The sequence below is a fragment of the Anomalospiza imberbis genome, chromosome 6, assembly GCF_031753505.1.
Source record: "Anomalospiza imberbis isolate Cuckoo-Finch-1a 21T00152 chromosome 6, ASM3175350v1, whole genome shotgun sequence".
Classification (NCBI taxonomy): domain Eukaryota; kingdom Metazoa; phylum Chordata; class Aves; order Passeriformes; family Viduidae; genus Anomalospiza; species Anomalospiza imberbis.
In genome coordinates this window covers 11859092-11875549 of record NC_089686.1, presented here as the reverse complement: position 1 = coordinate 11875549, position 16458 = coordinate 11859092, and the positions used below count along the sequence as shown (strand labels likewise).

Below are 16458 nucleotides of genomic sequence, written 5' to 3'. Positions count from 1 at the left end.
AGAATTGCAGGAAATGTAGGGCTCTACTCTGTGCCAAAATCCTTCTGATGAGTCCCCATTCGACACATGTGTCCCTGCAACAGCTCTGACCATGTGCTTGCACCAATTTGCGGTACTGATGGCAAAATCAGTGTGGGAATATTGCCATTTCTTAGAATATTTTTTCATCATCAACATCTAGTTTCAGGCTAGATGTAAGGAATGAAATGAAAAGTCTCACCACAACCACATAGCATAAGGAGAGCTGGATTTACAAAATGATGGGAACAAACAAACACGAATTTTAACTGTTGAGGTGACAGGTTACACTTTTTATATAAACATAAAATACTATTCTATAATTTCATGGTAGCGTGCAAGACCTAATTTGTTTCTGAATATAATCTCAAAGTGAATAATTAAATACTTACATTGTCTTCTGACAACTTATCTATTGTCACCTTGGCTTCTATTAAGTGATTATTGAGTGCAATTATTTCATGGCTCAAAGCCCGTTTCTCCTCTTCGTAATGTTGACCCTGTGTAGAAAATGGAGTGGTCAGTGTTTTTGCTACTGTCGGAATATTTCAGATAAAGGTCCACTGGTTGATGTCATTCTCAAATCCAGAGAAAAGCACAATAGATCAACATTTCTTTTTTTTCTTTTTTCCCACCCCCCCCCCCCCCTTTATTTATTTTCTCCATTATTTTGCTTAGGAGATGAGGTAAAGTTCTTTAGAACTATGGAGGTCAGACTGAGCTCACGTTAGGAACCTTTACAGAAGGCTCCAGTTAGCCTGTGCAAAAGCATTCTATTGAGCTCAATCAATACATCCCTTCCTAGTCACAGGACAGGGTCTCTAACATGGAAGGCACTGGAGCTGCTCTTTTATTACAAGAATGTTTCACTCATGCTATTATTTCCCATGCTCATAAGGAAGGAAGAACAATATTTAACAAGAAAATCAGTTGTGTTTGAGCCAATTTCTTTTTAGCTGTTGACTGTTCTGGCAGATTTAAAAGCCCTGATTAAGGTTGTTCATTTCTCAAGGTGAATGTTTACCTGATTGCAGGGTTTGCACTCATTAGCAGAACACAATCCACTGTGGCATATCAGGAAAATAGTCTGATTCAAATTTCTTTCTGCCCACTAATTTAATCTTGTTACCAGTAGGATGTAACTCTTTATTAAAAATGCAAAGAGATCAGTGGAAATAAGAAATGCCAGTGGGTCCTTCCCACCTTTTGTTTCATTTTGATATGCAGTGCTTTTTGTACTTCTTCTCATATCAAAAATCATTGTGTAGCAATCATTTATAACCCTGCCTCCAGCCTTACATTGGTGTTAAAAAGTACGGTGGCTCCTGGGTGCTCTGAGATCAAGGCATCTTCTGTGCACTCAGAGCTGCAACAAGAAGGTTTGAAAAATATCTTGAGGGTCTTTCAGAAAGATACGTTGCCGAAGAGCAGAAAGTAGGGTAAACCCTAATATACATCTGTTTTGTTTAGTGAACTCAATTCAGTTGCAAATTCACAGTCTCAGCGGTGCTTAGCAATAGGACAAGAGGCAACAGGTGAAAACTGTAACATGAGAAGTTCACCTGAATATGAGGAAGGAATTCTGTACTGTGAGGGTGGCTGAGCAATGGAGCAGGGTGCCCATAGAGGCTGAGGAGATATTAAAAATCTCCCTGGACACAATCCTGAGTAAAGTGCTCCAGAGCACTCTATTTGAGCAGGGAGATTGGACTAGATCTCCTAGTGGATCCCCTTCACTAGAAGTGAAGTGGTCCCTTCCAACCTCAACCATTCTGTGATTCTGTGAATGTCACTTCCCATTTTTAGTTTTGAAAGACTGAAATTTCCCAAGTGCCATATTGCCAGGGTCACACAAAAATCTTCTATCAACACACACTTGACATTGTCAGCTAATTGACAGCAAGGGGAATTGGGTGTTTTGAAGTCTGAATGAATATCAAGGTTAATTATCCAGCTGCAAAGCACCAGCCTGTATTAAAGGAGGGTGATTAAATTGGAAGTGGCAGCTCTCATCCTAAGCTGCTATTTAAAGAAAAACACCTTCTCAAATGGTCTAAGCAAACCCACAGCTTGCTTTAAACTGTGCAGATATGATTGAAGTGTCTTTTTGAAGGTCTGGGCTGGCCTATTTTAGTGTCAGTTTTCTGTGGACTGTCTGTTCCCTGCTTCTGCCTGGACCTGACTGTCCAGGTCTGGAGGCTGGCTCAGGCTTGACACCTCTCCCCTCCTTGTTCCCATTATCAGGCACTCCTGCCTAGGGACTTCCTCGTGGAAGGCCAAAGTGCAGCTTTGAGAGCTTGCAAGGCTCCAACCTTAGTGATTTTAACCAGACATAGGGCTATGTTTTTTAATTAGGCAGATCAACGTGGTTTTATATGAGACCCTTAACTCTCATTGATTTTTTAGTGAACTGAACAACCAGGCACTTTGTAAACCTCCTGGCCATCTGTGCACCTCTAAAAATCTGTCTCCTTTGAGACTGTGACTGAAGATTACATTTTCAGAGGTATTTAGCTGTGTAATGAGGTAGACAAGTGACTACCTAAGTACCTGCAAAAAATATGTCCCCTCAATTTTCGAAGTCATTTCATGCTTTTGAAGGATCCAGGTCCACTGAGTACAGACATAATCTTCCAAATAACCATTTGTATGGAAGGTTTTATCAGTCTTTCTATGACAAGTTGTCATACCAGGACAGCTGATTTGTAGAACTCTGTTGCTCTAAATATCTCTGATCTTAGCAACTGTTGCTCTTGCCTAGCCAAATTGAACTTTACTCATTCTATTTTGCAGTTCAGGAGAGAATATCTGATTGAGGATTTATAGTTTTCAGGAGAGAAACTAATAAGGCAGCAGATTCAGGCATTGGAAGCACTACTTTCCACTGCATTTGAGTAATGCTGAATCTGGCTGAATTATGATTTCATTTTATTTCACTTATGATAACATTTGGATGATGTTTCCCAGGCTTTGTATCTGCTCAAGTGTGACTTTAAAAGATATTCTATATTTATTGAACTGTAAAACTCATCTCAGTTCAAATTTATACTATACAGGTCAGCAGGTGGGCACCAAAGTAATAAACACACCTCAGTAGTGCTGTGGAGAAGAGGGAATAAGAAGGCAAGGCCAGTCCCAATCTTCTCCACCATTATTAGTTCACTTCTTTCTCTTGAAATCAATGTCGTTAACAAGAGCAAAGAGTCTGTTTTAATGTGGAAAAATGAGGTAGCCTAAAGGTGGGCAGGACATTGAAATCCTTTGGCATATTGGCCACACCCTGTGTGTCCATCTTTGGAAGTTCAGGTCTTCAGCCAGATGTTTTTATGGTGCAGTGGTGGCAACAAGAGGACAAGGGCTTAATCCTGACACCACCTATGGGAGAACAGTGCAGCTGGAAGAGACAGAATGGTAGTGTTGGATCACTGCATTAGAAGGACTGCTGGTCACTGGGGGCTGCAACTTTGAGCTCTCCACTTGCAGTCAAGCAATCATTTTCAGCATCAGATTGTCAGAGAGGCACGAAAGGAGGATGGGAATCATATTATCAATGCTATGATCACGAGTTACAAATATAAATGCTTATTTGACTTGTAACCACTTTTGGCAGATCCCTCTATTTCTGGTAGCTTATAGAAGCTTGGTCCTCCTACTCTACCACAAGGCTGGTGACCCCTCCTCCCTCCTTTTGGCACTGCTTTCTGCTCTGCAGGTGCCAATACCCTGTCTCTCAAAACTCAGTAGTGATTAAATCAGTGGTGTTATTGATATGCCTCAGCTAGGCTGAGGTTTCCTGAAGTCCATTCCAAAATGCCATAGCTACAGAGTGCAGTGGTCTGAGTGGCTGGTGGATCCTTGTTCAGAAACCTTTGTTGAGTCAGCTCTGTGCATCTGCCCCCCTCATCCCTTGACACAGAGCCAGCACACGAGAACACAGCTCTGTAGAGTCTGACTAACACAAGAGAACTACAGTCATGTGCCCACATCTGACTCAGATGAAATTTGTTCTGCTGGGTGAATCCAGCAGTCACAGCACCTAGGCTGAGGGCACCTTGCTCCTATCCTGGATTTACCATGACCCTCCGTGCATCCTTATCAGATCTGAGGAAGGGATTGAATATCTGTTCTTCCCAAAGGAACCAAATCATATAATAAAATATATAATCTCTGTCTGGAACCTCAGGGCCTTTTTTATAATTTGCATCTATCACACTCAAAACATCCCTCACATATTTATAGATCCATAAAAATATAAGTTGATGCTTTCAAAAGTGTTTGGTGCCATCTAGTCCCTACATCTGAAATCTGTGATATAAATGGGGTGAAAAGAATTTTGCTAGGTTGATTCAGCATGAAATAATTAATAGATAAGTGTATTTTTAAAAGTAACAAAAGTTGGATGAAAAGATCTGCTTGTCTTGCATAAAGGTTACTACTCTAGTCCTTCAGCAGCAATGGGCAGGCTAAAAATTCTCTCTCTGGTAATGTTTCAGTCTCCCTTCATTGCTTTCCAGCAGCTGGAGGGTGTCCTACCATAAAGAAGTGTCAGCCTATTAGTCAAGGCTTGCCTGCTTCCTGTGGTCTCTGCTGTCTTGAGGGAGCTCTGATGTGTAGAGACCTCTGGAAAGCAGCCTCAGATTTGCAAATGGGAAGTGCTGGTCTGTGGAAATGTCAGACTTTTCAAAGTTGGCAAAGTAACCTTAATGTTCCTGTAAGGAACGTTTCTGTGGATGCAATTTCAATACTACAGTGACAATAATGTGATGGTAGTACTGACCAGCAGGGTGTTGGTGGTCAGCAGTATTCCTTTGGAAATACTTCTTAATAAGTAATGCCCAAATGACAGACAGAAAGAGAGGGAGAGACTTCTTCTGTTACAAATGCTACCAGAGTGATACTAGTATCCCATCCTGGGTGCCTTGATAGAGGTTTACTTCAGTGTTTTTGGATGAGGAATACAGGCAGAATTTTGTTCTCTTTTTTCTCTACTACTCTACTTGTCCAAGAGGAACATAACACTTTGACAGGAGACATTCCCCACCTTTGTGGACCAGTGTAACACTGTTAACTCAGTACTTTTCTCCTAGACCAGCAGTCACAATCTTTTCACTGCTTATGCTTTAAGGTATCTGCTAAGAAAATGCAGGGGGTTGACTGTTCTGTGGATTGTAGTCAGCAAACCAGTGCTGGCTGTACAAGTGGAGATATACTTCCAAAACAAACTCTGTATGTTTTATGGTGATATTTTATAACCTCGTTAAAATCATTTTATGAAGGAAAAAACTGAGCAGCTGAAGATGACAAACTGGGAGGAGCGGCTGGAAGAGCAGCTGCCCTCCACAGGGACCCCACAGGCTGGAGAAATGGCCTGACAGGAGCTTCACAAATTTCAACAAGGAGACATACAAAATCCTGCACCTGGGGAGGAACAACCCCTTGCACTACTGCATGCTTGGGGCCACCCAGCATATCCTACAGCTTTTAGGAAAAGGACTGGGAGGTCCTGGTGGATACCAAGTTGAACACAAGCCACCAGTGTGTTTCCTTGCTGCAAAGAAGGCCAAAGGTACCCCTGGGCTGCATTAGGCAGTGTTGCCAGCAATCTGAGGGAGATGATTCTTCCCTTCAGCACTGCTGTGGCCGCACCCAGAGTACTGTGTCCAGCTCAGGCTTCTCAGTACAGGTGGATGAAGACTTTACTGAAGAGAGTCTATGGCCATACCGGAGAGAGTCTTAGAAATGGCCAGGAAGACGATTAAGGGATTGGAGCATCACTTTTCTGAGGAAACACTGAGAGAGCTGGGACTGTTTAGCCTGGAGAAAACACAGCTTGAGTGGGATCTCATCAAATGTGGATACATATCCAAAGGGAGGGTGCAAAGAAGACAGAGCCAGGCTCTCTTCAGAGGTGCCCAGTGACAGGACAAGAAGCAATCAGCACAATACCAGTGGCACAACACACAAAACTTCAGCAGTGCCATCTGAACATAGAAAACTCTTAAACTGTTGAGGGTGACTGAGCACTGGAAAAGGCTCCCTGGAGATATTGTGGAGTTTCCACTCCTGGAGATACTCAAAAACTGTCTGGACATGGTCCTTGAAGACCTGCTGCAGGTGTTTGAGCAGGGAGTTTGAAGCAGATGATGCCCCGATATCCCTTCAAACCTCAACCATTCTGTCCTTCTGTGAGTTCTTTAATGCATGGCTACCACATCTCACTGGACTGCTGTCATCACTGGGGTGATTATGATATGATAGTTTAAATTTCTGTTATTAGGAAATGCAGATATTTGCATATAAGTAAATGCTCTTATGGAGAGATGATTTAATAAATGATTAATACATCTCTAGATCCTAATAAAATTGAGAACAAGTATGCATAGAACATGGTACAGGTTCACTTATGTTTTTCCCTGGTGTTCCATCAAGACTTCAAACAGACCCCAGATTTGACTGGGTGTGTGTGAATGCATGTCTTCTGGAGTCAGTGATGCAACATCTAGTTATTACTGATAATTACAGCAATCATGGAGGACGTGAGTGTATTATCTATCATGAAGAAAGGGCTCCCAGATGCCCTGTGCATTCCCAGTGATAGTTCAATGACAGCACTTCAATGATGAGTGAGGATGAATTTGTTTTATAACATCTGTCATGTACATCTTGTATTCTGGTGAGAAATTAATAAAAACGACCATTATTTGTGGAATGGAAGATTGAGAGATTATGCAATGGTCTCTCCCACCAGCTGTGGAAATTTTCAGTGCTGCAGAGGGTACTAATGTGGATTATTTCAAGCTTAGTTGCACTCTTCTTCCCATGCATGTGTGTCACAGTCTCAGCTGAGCAAGTGCTCAAACCAAGGGACCTCTTATCTTGTAAGCAGAGTCTTAAATAGAAACATATGTGGTGGCGGGCCTGTCTAGGTCAGGGTTATAGCCAACAAGGTAAAGAAAACAAGAATGAGATATGTGGTGGAAATAAAACCTTTTTTCCTCCTGTAACTCTGAAAGTTAACAGCTGCTCTATTTGCAGTCCTTCCCTGCAGACCATATGCATAACTTGTTATATCAATTGGCTCATAAAAAAGCAAAAGATGGTTTGGATTTGCAGGAATTACTGGATATTCTCTGCAGTAATTCCTGATTTTAAGCATGCTAGTTTCTGCTCTGCAGATCTTCATGTTTTTATGGCAGATGACGTGCAGGCAGATGTGCCTGTTTATGGATGCTCTGTGTGAGTTTATCTGCCAGTGAAGAGCAGTGGATATCCCCTGCTCACACTCACTTGCACCCATGGGCAGAAACTGTAATAAAAAGAGTGAACTGACAAGATCAGAAGAGCAAATAATAATGAAAGACTTTTCAATGAATAATGAGATTGTATCATCTGATACCAGTTCACGACATGATCCTTGGGGGAGCAGGATTTGGTGCTGATAATTGCGGCATGAAAGCAACACTTAATACACATTAAATTTTTAGTTTTGCTTCTCTGCATAACAATCTTATTTTGGTTTAACAGTAAAATGAGTATCCAAAGGAGCTGTTCACTTACAGATTCACTGAACCCACAAGTCTATTTAAAAATGTGCATCTTTACAAGCAAAAGAGGAAAAGAGCCAAATGTTTAGCAGATTTATCAGGTAAGTCTTTATCAATTTACAAACAAAACTGCAGGAACGTGTAGGGATCTATGCAGAGGCTATGGCAGCATCCTGATTGCACTTCATCATCTACCACTGTCTCATCTTTGCTTCCCACTGCAGTAATCCCCAGGACGCCCATCCTTGTCTCAATACCTCTTCAAAATGCTAATAGAGCCTGGCTTTCAGGAATTCTGCTACATTATGGTAAAGAGCAATGACTAATTCATTATATTTATCCTACAGAATATTAGATATTTATTTAAAGTGATTTTCTGTTGCCTAGCTGTCAAGGTTGCAGGCAAGGCTGCATTCTTCAGAGACAAATGGATGGCACTATGGATTTGAAAATAGCCATTTTATGGGCAGGTCAGAGAAAATATGTTGTTGATGTGTCTTTTGCCTTAGGCTTTACCTATTGCAAAAATCTATGTCATGTTGGAGTTCTTCCATATGAAGAAGACAGTGGCAAGAACATTATTCCAATGTGACAAGCCTTTCTTATGATGAACACGTGGGATAAAAGGAAGTGACAGATCCAAGTGACACTTGGATTGGCCCAGAAAGAGACTGGATTGTCTTGCCCACAGCTTAATTTTATTTTTTTAATGCTATTTTTTAACTCCTCCTAGGAGCTCAGCAAAATAATTTAAAATAATTACATGGTCATAGTGAAATGAAAGGAATGGAGACTTACCACTAGCTGAGCTAGTGGTAAGGAGCAAAACATTTTGCAAAAGGAAAAAGAAGTCGTGTGAATGGGTAGAAAAGGAGAAGTTCCTCTGCTGGAGGCCACACAAGGTAGGCTCTACAGCCTTGTAGCCTGAAGCTGTCACTCTAAGGACTGATTGTGTGACACTCAAACTTTCCAGCCACAAAGGCTCCTCTGTGGAAATGGAGAAGTTACAGGAGACTGGATACTACTTAAATGAACTACTTAGATCGTCTAGAAAGAGCAGGTGGCATTAATTTCTAGGAGTAAAGGAGTAAAATGATCTAGGAGGAAAAATGTCGTATTTTGAATTTTGGAATATTCATTCATATTAATTGCAGATTATTTTAATATGCAAGTGAATTCTAATTAGATTTGACTACCTAAACAAGGACAATTTCCCAACCAAATAAAAATAGTGAGGGCTAGATTATTTACAGTACTTTGCTCTTTAATAATTTGTTCTACTCTAGGAATTTTGAAATTCACATTTCCTGTCACCTTTTGACACTTTCTTTTAATAATGAGTTGTGTAGAAGAAAACTTCCAGTCCCTTCCTTTCCCCCATGACTAAAGGAATGGTTTATCTAATTGCTCTCTGGAGAGCTAAAGTGCTTCTCTCTCAGAAAATGTTTCTCTGATATCACAGTCCTATGGCAAGGCTGAGTTTTCCTCTCTGGGTTCATCCTTGCATGTGAGTGCACAGAATCCATTCTTGCAGTGAAGACCTGTGATGAGCTGGATTGGTGCCCAAGCCCTGCTTGGACCCTGCACAGCCCGGAGCCAGCCCAGCAGCTCTGCCCTCCTCACGGAGCTTGTCACAGCGGCAAACCTGCTATTATTGCTGCATTATTGTCATGCCTCAGGCTTCTCTCTCCTCACCACTCCACATCTTAGGCTCTTCCTCGTGTGGATTTTGATCTTTCTAAATAAATCCATGTCCAAAGTGTGCATGTCTTTATATTCTGCTCCCCTAATTTCTTGTACCTGTTTAATATATATTGAAACATCCACTGGGGTATTGATTGGGAAGATTTGGTAAGCTGTCTGAAAAATTTTAAGTGTATTACAGGGAATAAACATAATGTACTTATGTATTTTCTGTGTGAATTAGCCTCTCCTTCTTTTATTAAAATATATCTCTGCTATTTACTTTGTAAAATCTCATATTGGGGAAAGGTATTTAAGGTTTGGTGTTTCCTCTCCCCCCACCCCAGTCAAACCCAGATCCTTGAGAACATTTTGAGAAAATCCCAATAAGCTCTTTTCAAGGCAAAGCAGAGTAGATCCATTAAAATAAAATAATCTGTTCAAATATCCAGCCCCTCAGACCCTGTTAAATAGTGTCTTTTTGGCAGCATCCCAATTCAAACTGCCATAACGAAGTATAATGACTACATTAAATAACTATTAAAAAAAAGTATAGAAAAGGAAACAGTCACTATGCAAATTCCTCGAACAAAGACAGAATTTTGCTTCCAGCCGTGCTAGTAGCTTACTCAAGACTTTGTCTCTTAATGCAGTTTGGGGGGTTGGTGCTGTAGTTATTTTTAATATTAATTTAATTGTGGCTCTTTGGAATTGCTGAGGAGCCCTGCAGGGAGGGGCAGGTGGGACTGTGCCAGAGAGCTGGAGTGGTGTTTGCTGCAGGTTGTGGTCAAGGGAGGCTTTGCTGGATAGAGGCACATTTGATCCCCACAATGGGCACCCTGTTTCTGCTCACTAGGGCTGGAGGCCTAAACTCTCCTGGCAGAAGCAAGGCTGCAGAACGGATTGCTTGCTGTAACTGATTAAGTTTTACTATAAGGGAAGTGCAGCACTTCCTCCTCATCTGACTGCTGGGATCAAACCCAAAGAAAATTAAAGATATATTTTTATGAACAAGCAGATAGGAAACTCACTGCAGTGTGTTTCCTGAGTTGATATTCAGGATGGTCATTTTAGCTGTTGTCTCCAGAGTTTGTGCAGATGGGAGAGACTACCTTTAGATCATGAGAAATGTGACAACCTTTGTTACATGTCATAAGATCAGCTGTCTTGAATCAGCACTCCTCTCATGTGCCATTTCACAGCTTTGCTGAAATTTCATTTGCCTCCTTAACTATCCTGAGTTATACTGTAACTCCACAATCTTTTTTTTTCCGGTAGTGAATCTGGTTTAAAAGGCTGCCACATATCACTTCATGGCCCCATCAGCAGTGCTGGTACAACTTTGTCCATTCTGAAAGTCAGACTGACCCTTCAAAATTGAAAAGCCCTTTGTTTGGAAAAGAGATATTTTAAACCATTTTTTCCATTAAGAAAAGTGTACATGGATTCAATAACCTCAGTATTTCTCCATGGCATTCAGAGATCTGGTTCACAGTTTAAATATTTTCCAATGACATTCCAAGATTCAGTTTTCTTTTGCCCTGGAGCCTGGCAGAAATTTGAACACTGTGATTTCTTGATTCCATTTATTATAGCTATTCATATATTTCCTAATAATATTATGTCTTTCAGATATTCTTTTCACAGCAGCTTAGAAATATTAATGTCCCCTTGAGAAGAGGCTAAAGCAAACCTTCCCTTATTTATATGTCAGGGATGTCATTGTCCAGGTCTAAGCCAGCCACCTTCCTGCCTTCACTCAATCAGCACAGAGAGTTCTTCAAAGCATGAAATTCCTCATTGCATGGTGATTTTTTTTTGGAGGAGCCCCTCTCCAATGGTGCCTGCTTCTCTCCACTGGCTGATAAAGATGCTGAGGATAATAATGCTTCAGACATACACATGCAAAACAGATATCTAGCGTGTAGATATCTAAAAGTAGGTAAAATGAAGCTTACTTTGAGTAACTAGCTCAATGACACACAAGTCATGTTTGGCAGAGGCAAGGACTGAATCCATATCTCCCAAGACATAAATCTAGTAATTCATGGGGAGCTTGCTTTTCTGGGCCTGTAACTGTCCCAGGGAAGAGCAGCATGGAGAGATTTAGCAACTAACGTGACTCTAGCTGAGACAGGCTTTCAGTAAGTTGATTGTAATGATCTCTTTGATGGGAAAACCTCAAACAATGAAGAATACGCCATTTCCCTGGAAACCAGGAGCTCTATGCCTCTGCATGTGCTAACAGCTTTCTCCCTTTGAACAGGTCTGGATCCTGAGTGTACTTCTTGTTTTGCCTGATTAAAAAGCTGTCTGATATTTAGCATTTTCTCTCTGTGAGAGAAAAGACACTTATATGAGTGAAGACACTTATATTAGACAGTTTTCTTTCTCCACTGCACTAAACATGTGATCTTCCTGAGTCTCTTGCTGAGGCAGCTTCTTTACTTCTCAGTCTTTCCAATTTTCAGACAACTTGAATGACTTTACAAACCCTCTAAAAAATTGTCAATATCAGAACTTCAGCCACTGTCTTCAAACTGGACTTTCTTTTGTCTGAAACTGAGGCAAAATTATCATTCTGCTCTATTCACTTCTGTCATGGTTATACAAATACTACATTTGTTATTTCTGTCATGGCTTGCTGCTGGGTGCTCATGTGGAGTTGTTCAACCAGCCTGACTTTCAGAGTCAGTGACCTTTCCTGAGTCCCTCCTTTCTGGAGCACAAGAGCACAATCCATTTTCTTTACTTCTTCCTTCCTTTTTTTTTTTTTTTTTTTTTTTTTTGCATTACGGTCTGCAAAGCACCCTTGTAGATTTTATACTTTTAAATGTCTGGGGAAAACCATCTTTTGACTGAATGGGAACATCTTATGGACGGTACTGGTCATTTGAATTGATTTGCTTATCTACATTTAACAACATTACTAATCTTTTTTATCTCATTTTATCAGCAATAATTTTGTGTTTACTTTTAGGACCCAGTTAAAAACAGATTTGTGCTAAGACCTGTTCCAATCACTGAGCTGTCCTGATCCTGTCCTCTGAACAGACTCTTTTAAATGGAAATACCACAGTGCCTGTTGCTTTTTGAGGTGTCTTTTACCGCAACCTTTCTGCTAACTGCTTTTGATGTTGTATCGTGTTTATTTAGTAATCACAATAATTTGAAGTGGTACTTGTCAATTCTTACTATCCAAATAGATCTACTCGACTGCCTTTACAAAAGAAATAGTGGTTCAAAAACTTTTTCCTAAAAATATGTTGACTTCCATTATTTATACTCTTCTGATTTAATTTTCCAGTAGCTGAACAACATACACAGTGAGTTTGTGTTTTCTGCAACCTCAATTTGCCCCATTCTATGCTTGACCTCTTGGATGTTGGTACAATTGGTTCAGAATTATCTCTACATTCAGAATCCTATTTAAAATTAACATCAGCTTAACACATTAGAGTGTATTTCTAATTTAGTTTGGAGTAGGAAGCTGGCAATCTGTTCAGCTGGTTCTTTTATGAATCTTAGGTGGAAATTTATGTAGGCTCCTCTTTTTTATAAGAAGGATTTTGTGAGTGTTAAGACACATTGCTTAACATTGTCTGTAGTTTCCATTGAATTTGGAAATTGCGTTGCAATCTGTAGTAAAAAAATGTTCAGCCTTAAAGCAAAGAGCGGCACAAGGGCTCTGCCTCCCACCAAGGGCAGCCAAAGGGAAAGGTGCTCATCTGTTTTCTGGCTCATGTGGCAAGGCAAGGACTTGATGTGCCATGAAACAGCCCAGTTAAGTCAGAATGAGGCATTTCCTTGCAAACCTGGTGCAAGAGGAACATTAAAACTACTGTACACTCAGGAGGGAGCTGCTGCACGTTTGGACTACACAGAGCTGGAGGGACAATATGGGGGACCTTAGCCCAGCACAATTGTCCTTGAGGCTCACCCCAACAGCAGAAGCATTTAAATCTCTGGGTGCTGCATAGAGAGATTTTGGAAATTTCTCCTGGAAAACATCAGAGATTAAAACTGCCCATAATGAACTTCTCTAATTTTGACACGCTTGATTGCTTTTCTTAACTGTGGTGTCTGTCAGGTGCCATTGATTTGAAAGTTAGTTGCTGTTTATAACCAATTCATTTACTTTCAGAGGCAGCTCTCTAGAAACAGAGAAAAGCAAAACCTAAGCCCCAAAACAAAATGAGAACCACAAAACTTCCTGGTAAATACACAATATTAAAATTAATTATTTTTTCTCTCTTTTGGTAATTTGGGTTTATTTTCCACTTCTTTGGGGGATGGTCCTACAGTCATGGACACTGAAATAATTTGACAGCTATTTCCTTCCTGCTAAAAGAATACAAAAAGCCCTGGGAGCCTGGTAGGTAAACTGTTCTCTGCCATTAAGAAAATGAGATTTAATGCCTTAACCAAGTCCTCTTTCACCATGAAGAATACAGCTTTACTTGTTTATGGAAAATGTAAGTATTGGGCAGCATGTTAGGCCCCTGAACCTGTCAGAAGAGGAAAGAAAAAGACTCAGAGTTGTGAACACACTGTTTAACCCTTAGGGCTTTGATCTTAGGAAGGAACTTTAGAGAGACTCTTTTTAATCATAGCTGAGGAGGAAATGAGAAATATTTGACAGCGAATAGACCCTAAAAAACTGAAGATTAGAAGCTAGACCCCAGTGCACCAGTCTACAAAATCTCTTGTCCTTCTGGTCCTGTTGATTGTCTTCTGGTTCCTTCCGTCTCACTGTTCAAAAGTATTTCTAGGAACATAATTTTAAATTCAGTGAAACTTTTAATCTAGTTAGTCTGATTTTTGTCCTCAGCCATTGGTTTATGACTTTTGTTTATGACTTGGTTTATTGGCTTTTGTTTTCCTTGTATTTACACAGTTTGAATTTACACTGTTTTTACACTGAATTTACACTGTATTTACACTGTTTGAATTTATCCTCCACACAATGTAGTACATTGCATGTACTAGTTGTCTTCAGAATTGACATGTAATTTACTGGTCCTTTTTTTAATGCTTCCTGTCATAACATCTTATGCTTGAAAAGTGCAGATATAATTCACTTTTCAGCTTCTGAGATTTATTTATTGAGAGAAATGTGCTAACGTGGATGGACACTGAAGAGCTGTGTTGATTCTCATTAGTGCTAAGAAATTTGTCAAGGCTTTAGAGAAAATCTCTGATTGTTAGAATGGTTCTTTTATCCCAATTTTTAGCTCCATCTTTGAATCTTAACATATATCCTTTCTGTTCTGCCACTCCAAACTAAGAGACTTAATACTTTCCCCATCCATGAGTATATTTTGGCTGAGTAAGAGGCCAAACTTCAGGTAATCTGACAGCTAGGAAGTGATGCTGGATGCCTTTGCACTACTCTCAAGTTTCATCAGAAGTCATAAGAGCTGTACTAAGAGATAAGGAGATCCTATTCATTCTGAATTAAAACTTTGTAAAATCTCCTTCTGTAACCTGTTGTGGTAAGAAAACCTCCTAGTGTGCTCCAGAATCTAGCTCCAGTAAATGTGTAAAGTCATCAGCAAAACAACAGTTTGGTTCTCTCTCAATTTGTCTTAAACCACTGTAGGAAAATATAACTTAATATAGATATTTTAATTTTTTTGAAGTATATTTTAATCCACATAGGTAGGAGGAAAAAACTGCTTTCATTGAAGGCAATAGAAGAGTTATACTATTTAAACCTCATCACAGACTGTGCTAACTGGTTTTGGTGCTAAAATTAGGCCCTGCTGGAAGGTACAGAAACACTTCCTACCACCCAGGCAGGATTTCAAAGTCCATATTTTCCAGTAGATTATATACAGAAGGTTGATTCTCAGCAATGTCTTAATTGCTGTTTGATAGTTAACAAAGATGCAGCTTAAGAGCTGGCAGGAGATGCCATGGCAGATTTTAGGTTCTCTAGATCTGCCTGTGTGGAGATCCAGGCATTCATAAATAATTTAGCCAACTCAGTCAAAACAACTTGTTTTTAAAATAGTTTTTCTATACCAGCAAGAAGACCACTGTGATCACTCATCTGATCCATCTAGCTCCTGTCATAAATATTTCAGTCAGCAATTCCTGTGCTTGAAGAATACAATTTTTATTTTCTATTGGTAAATAACTGCCAGAAGAACCTGCAGAAAGCTGGCTGACACTTCAGGAGGAGATTGTTGCTTAGCTGGAGAAGGCTGAGTCTGACACGTGTCTTCTGCATGTCCTGGCTCAGTAAGAACCACCCTGGAGGCATCTCAGCGCTCCACTGGCTGAAGGTCATCACCAGAGCAGCTTGTCTAGTCCTTGGGCTTGGCATCTTGGGAGATCTTTGAGCTGTGGTGCTCTGCTTTGAATGGACACATGAGTCTGTCCAGTCTTCCTTGGGAAGTCCTTGCCAGGGTTTACCCCATGCCAGCCTCAGAGAGAAGAAAAGCTGCCCTTGAACAGGGCTTAGACCACTGTAGGAGAATATAACTTAGGTTACTCAGGGCTTTGTCATGAGGGTGGATGGGCGTGTGAGGACTACAGGAGAAATGGAAATGAAAAATACAAGTGAAACAGTGAGATCTTTAAGCTGTACAACTTGTCATTTTCACTGTTTGCCACTGTCAGGTGACCATGGACTTGTTAGACGCTTAGAATTGAAAACCTTAATGCATTCTTTATAGGAACAAAAGCTCCTGAATTATGCAGCAGCCTAAAATGTTCCTACTACAGGTGACTCAGCTTCTAGATGCATTATTTAAAGAGTCCTATGATATCAGTCTGCTGCTATGGAACTGCAATCTATACCTCCCTTTTGTCTTTACAAGTCCTAAATCTAATTGCAATCATTGAAAACAGTCCTACAAAGGGACTTCTGCAGTTTACATTCCTCTTCATCCACCTTTGCAGCTGCCTCCAGCAGTGTTTTCAGTATACAGTAGAACTGATGCTGACTCCTTTCTAATTTTGGAGAATGAAGGCTGGAACCATATTTGCATTTCTAGTCTATGAAAAGACATTTCAAGAACACCTAAACTCTGCTGAGGGATTGTCTGGAAGATGTGAAGCAACATCAGGACAGCAGTTTAAGATGCTCAAGTGCTCTGTGAAAAGGAAGGAAGAGGTGGAAACAGAGCCTTGCAGGTCTGAACTATATGCCAAGACAGAGCCCTCTACCTTATCTCAGGTCAGGGTTTTAATGATTATGTGATGC

The 16458-nt window shown here is 40.4% G+C and overlaps 1 protein-coding gene and 1 long non-coding RNA gene across 13 annotated transcripts in view; one reads left to right on the top strand and one right to left on the bottom strand.

Annotated features, from left to right (window-relative positions):
• The window catches only part of BEGAIN (brain enriched guanylate kinase associated), a 156760-nt gene that overhangs the window by 8176 nt on the left and 132126 nt on the right, over positions 1-16458 (bottom strand). For all 12 annotated transcript variants that reach the window (XM_068192426.1, XM_068192425.1, XM_068192428.1 and 9 more), the window contains one exon: positions 411-518. In XM_068192426.1, coding sequence (XP_068048527.1) covers positions 411-518 — 108 coding nt within the window. The remainder of the gene's footprint in view (positions 1-410; positions 519-16458) is intronic.
• LOC137475277 (uncharacterized) lies at positions 5354-11579 on the top strand. Its single transcript, XR_010999795.1, has 3 exons — positions 5354-7663; positions 7787-7870; positions 8296-11579. It is a non-coding gene; the product is annotated as an uncharacterized lncRNA (long non-coding RNA).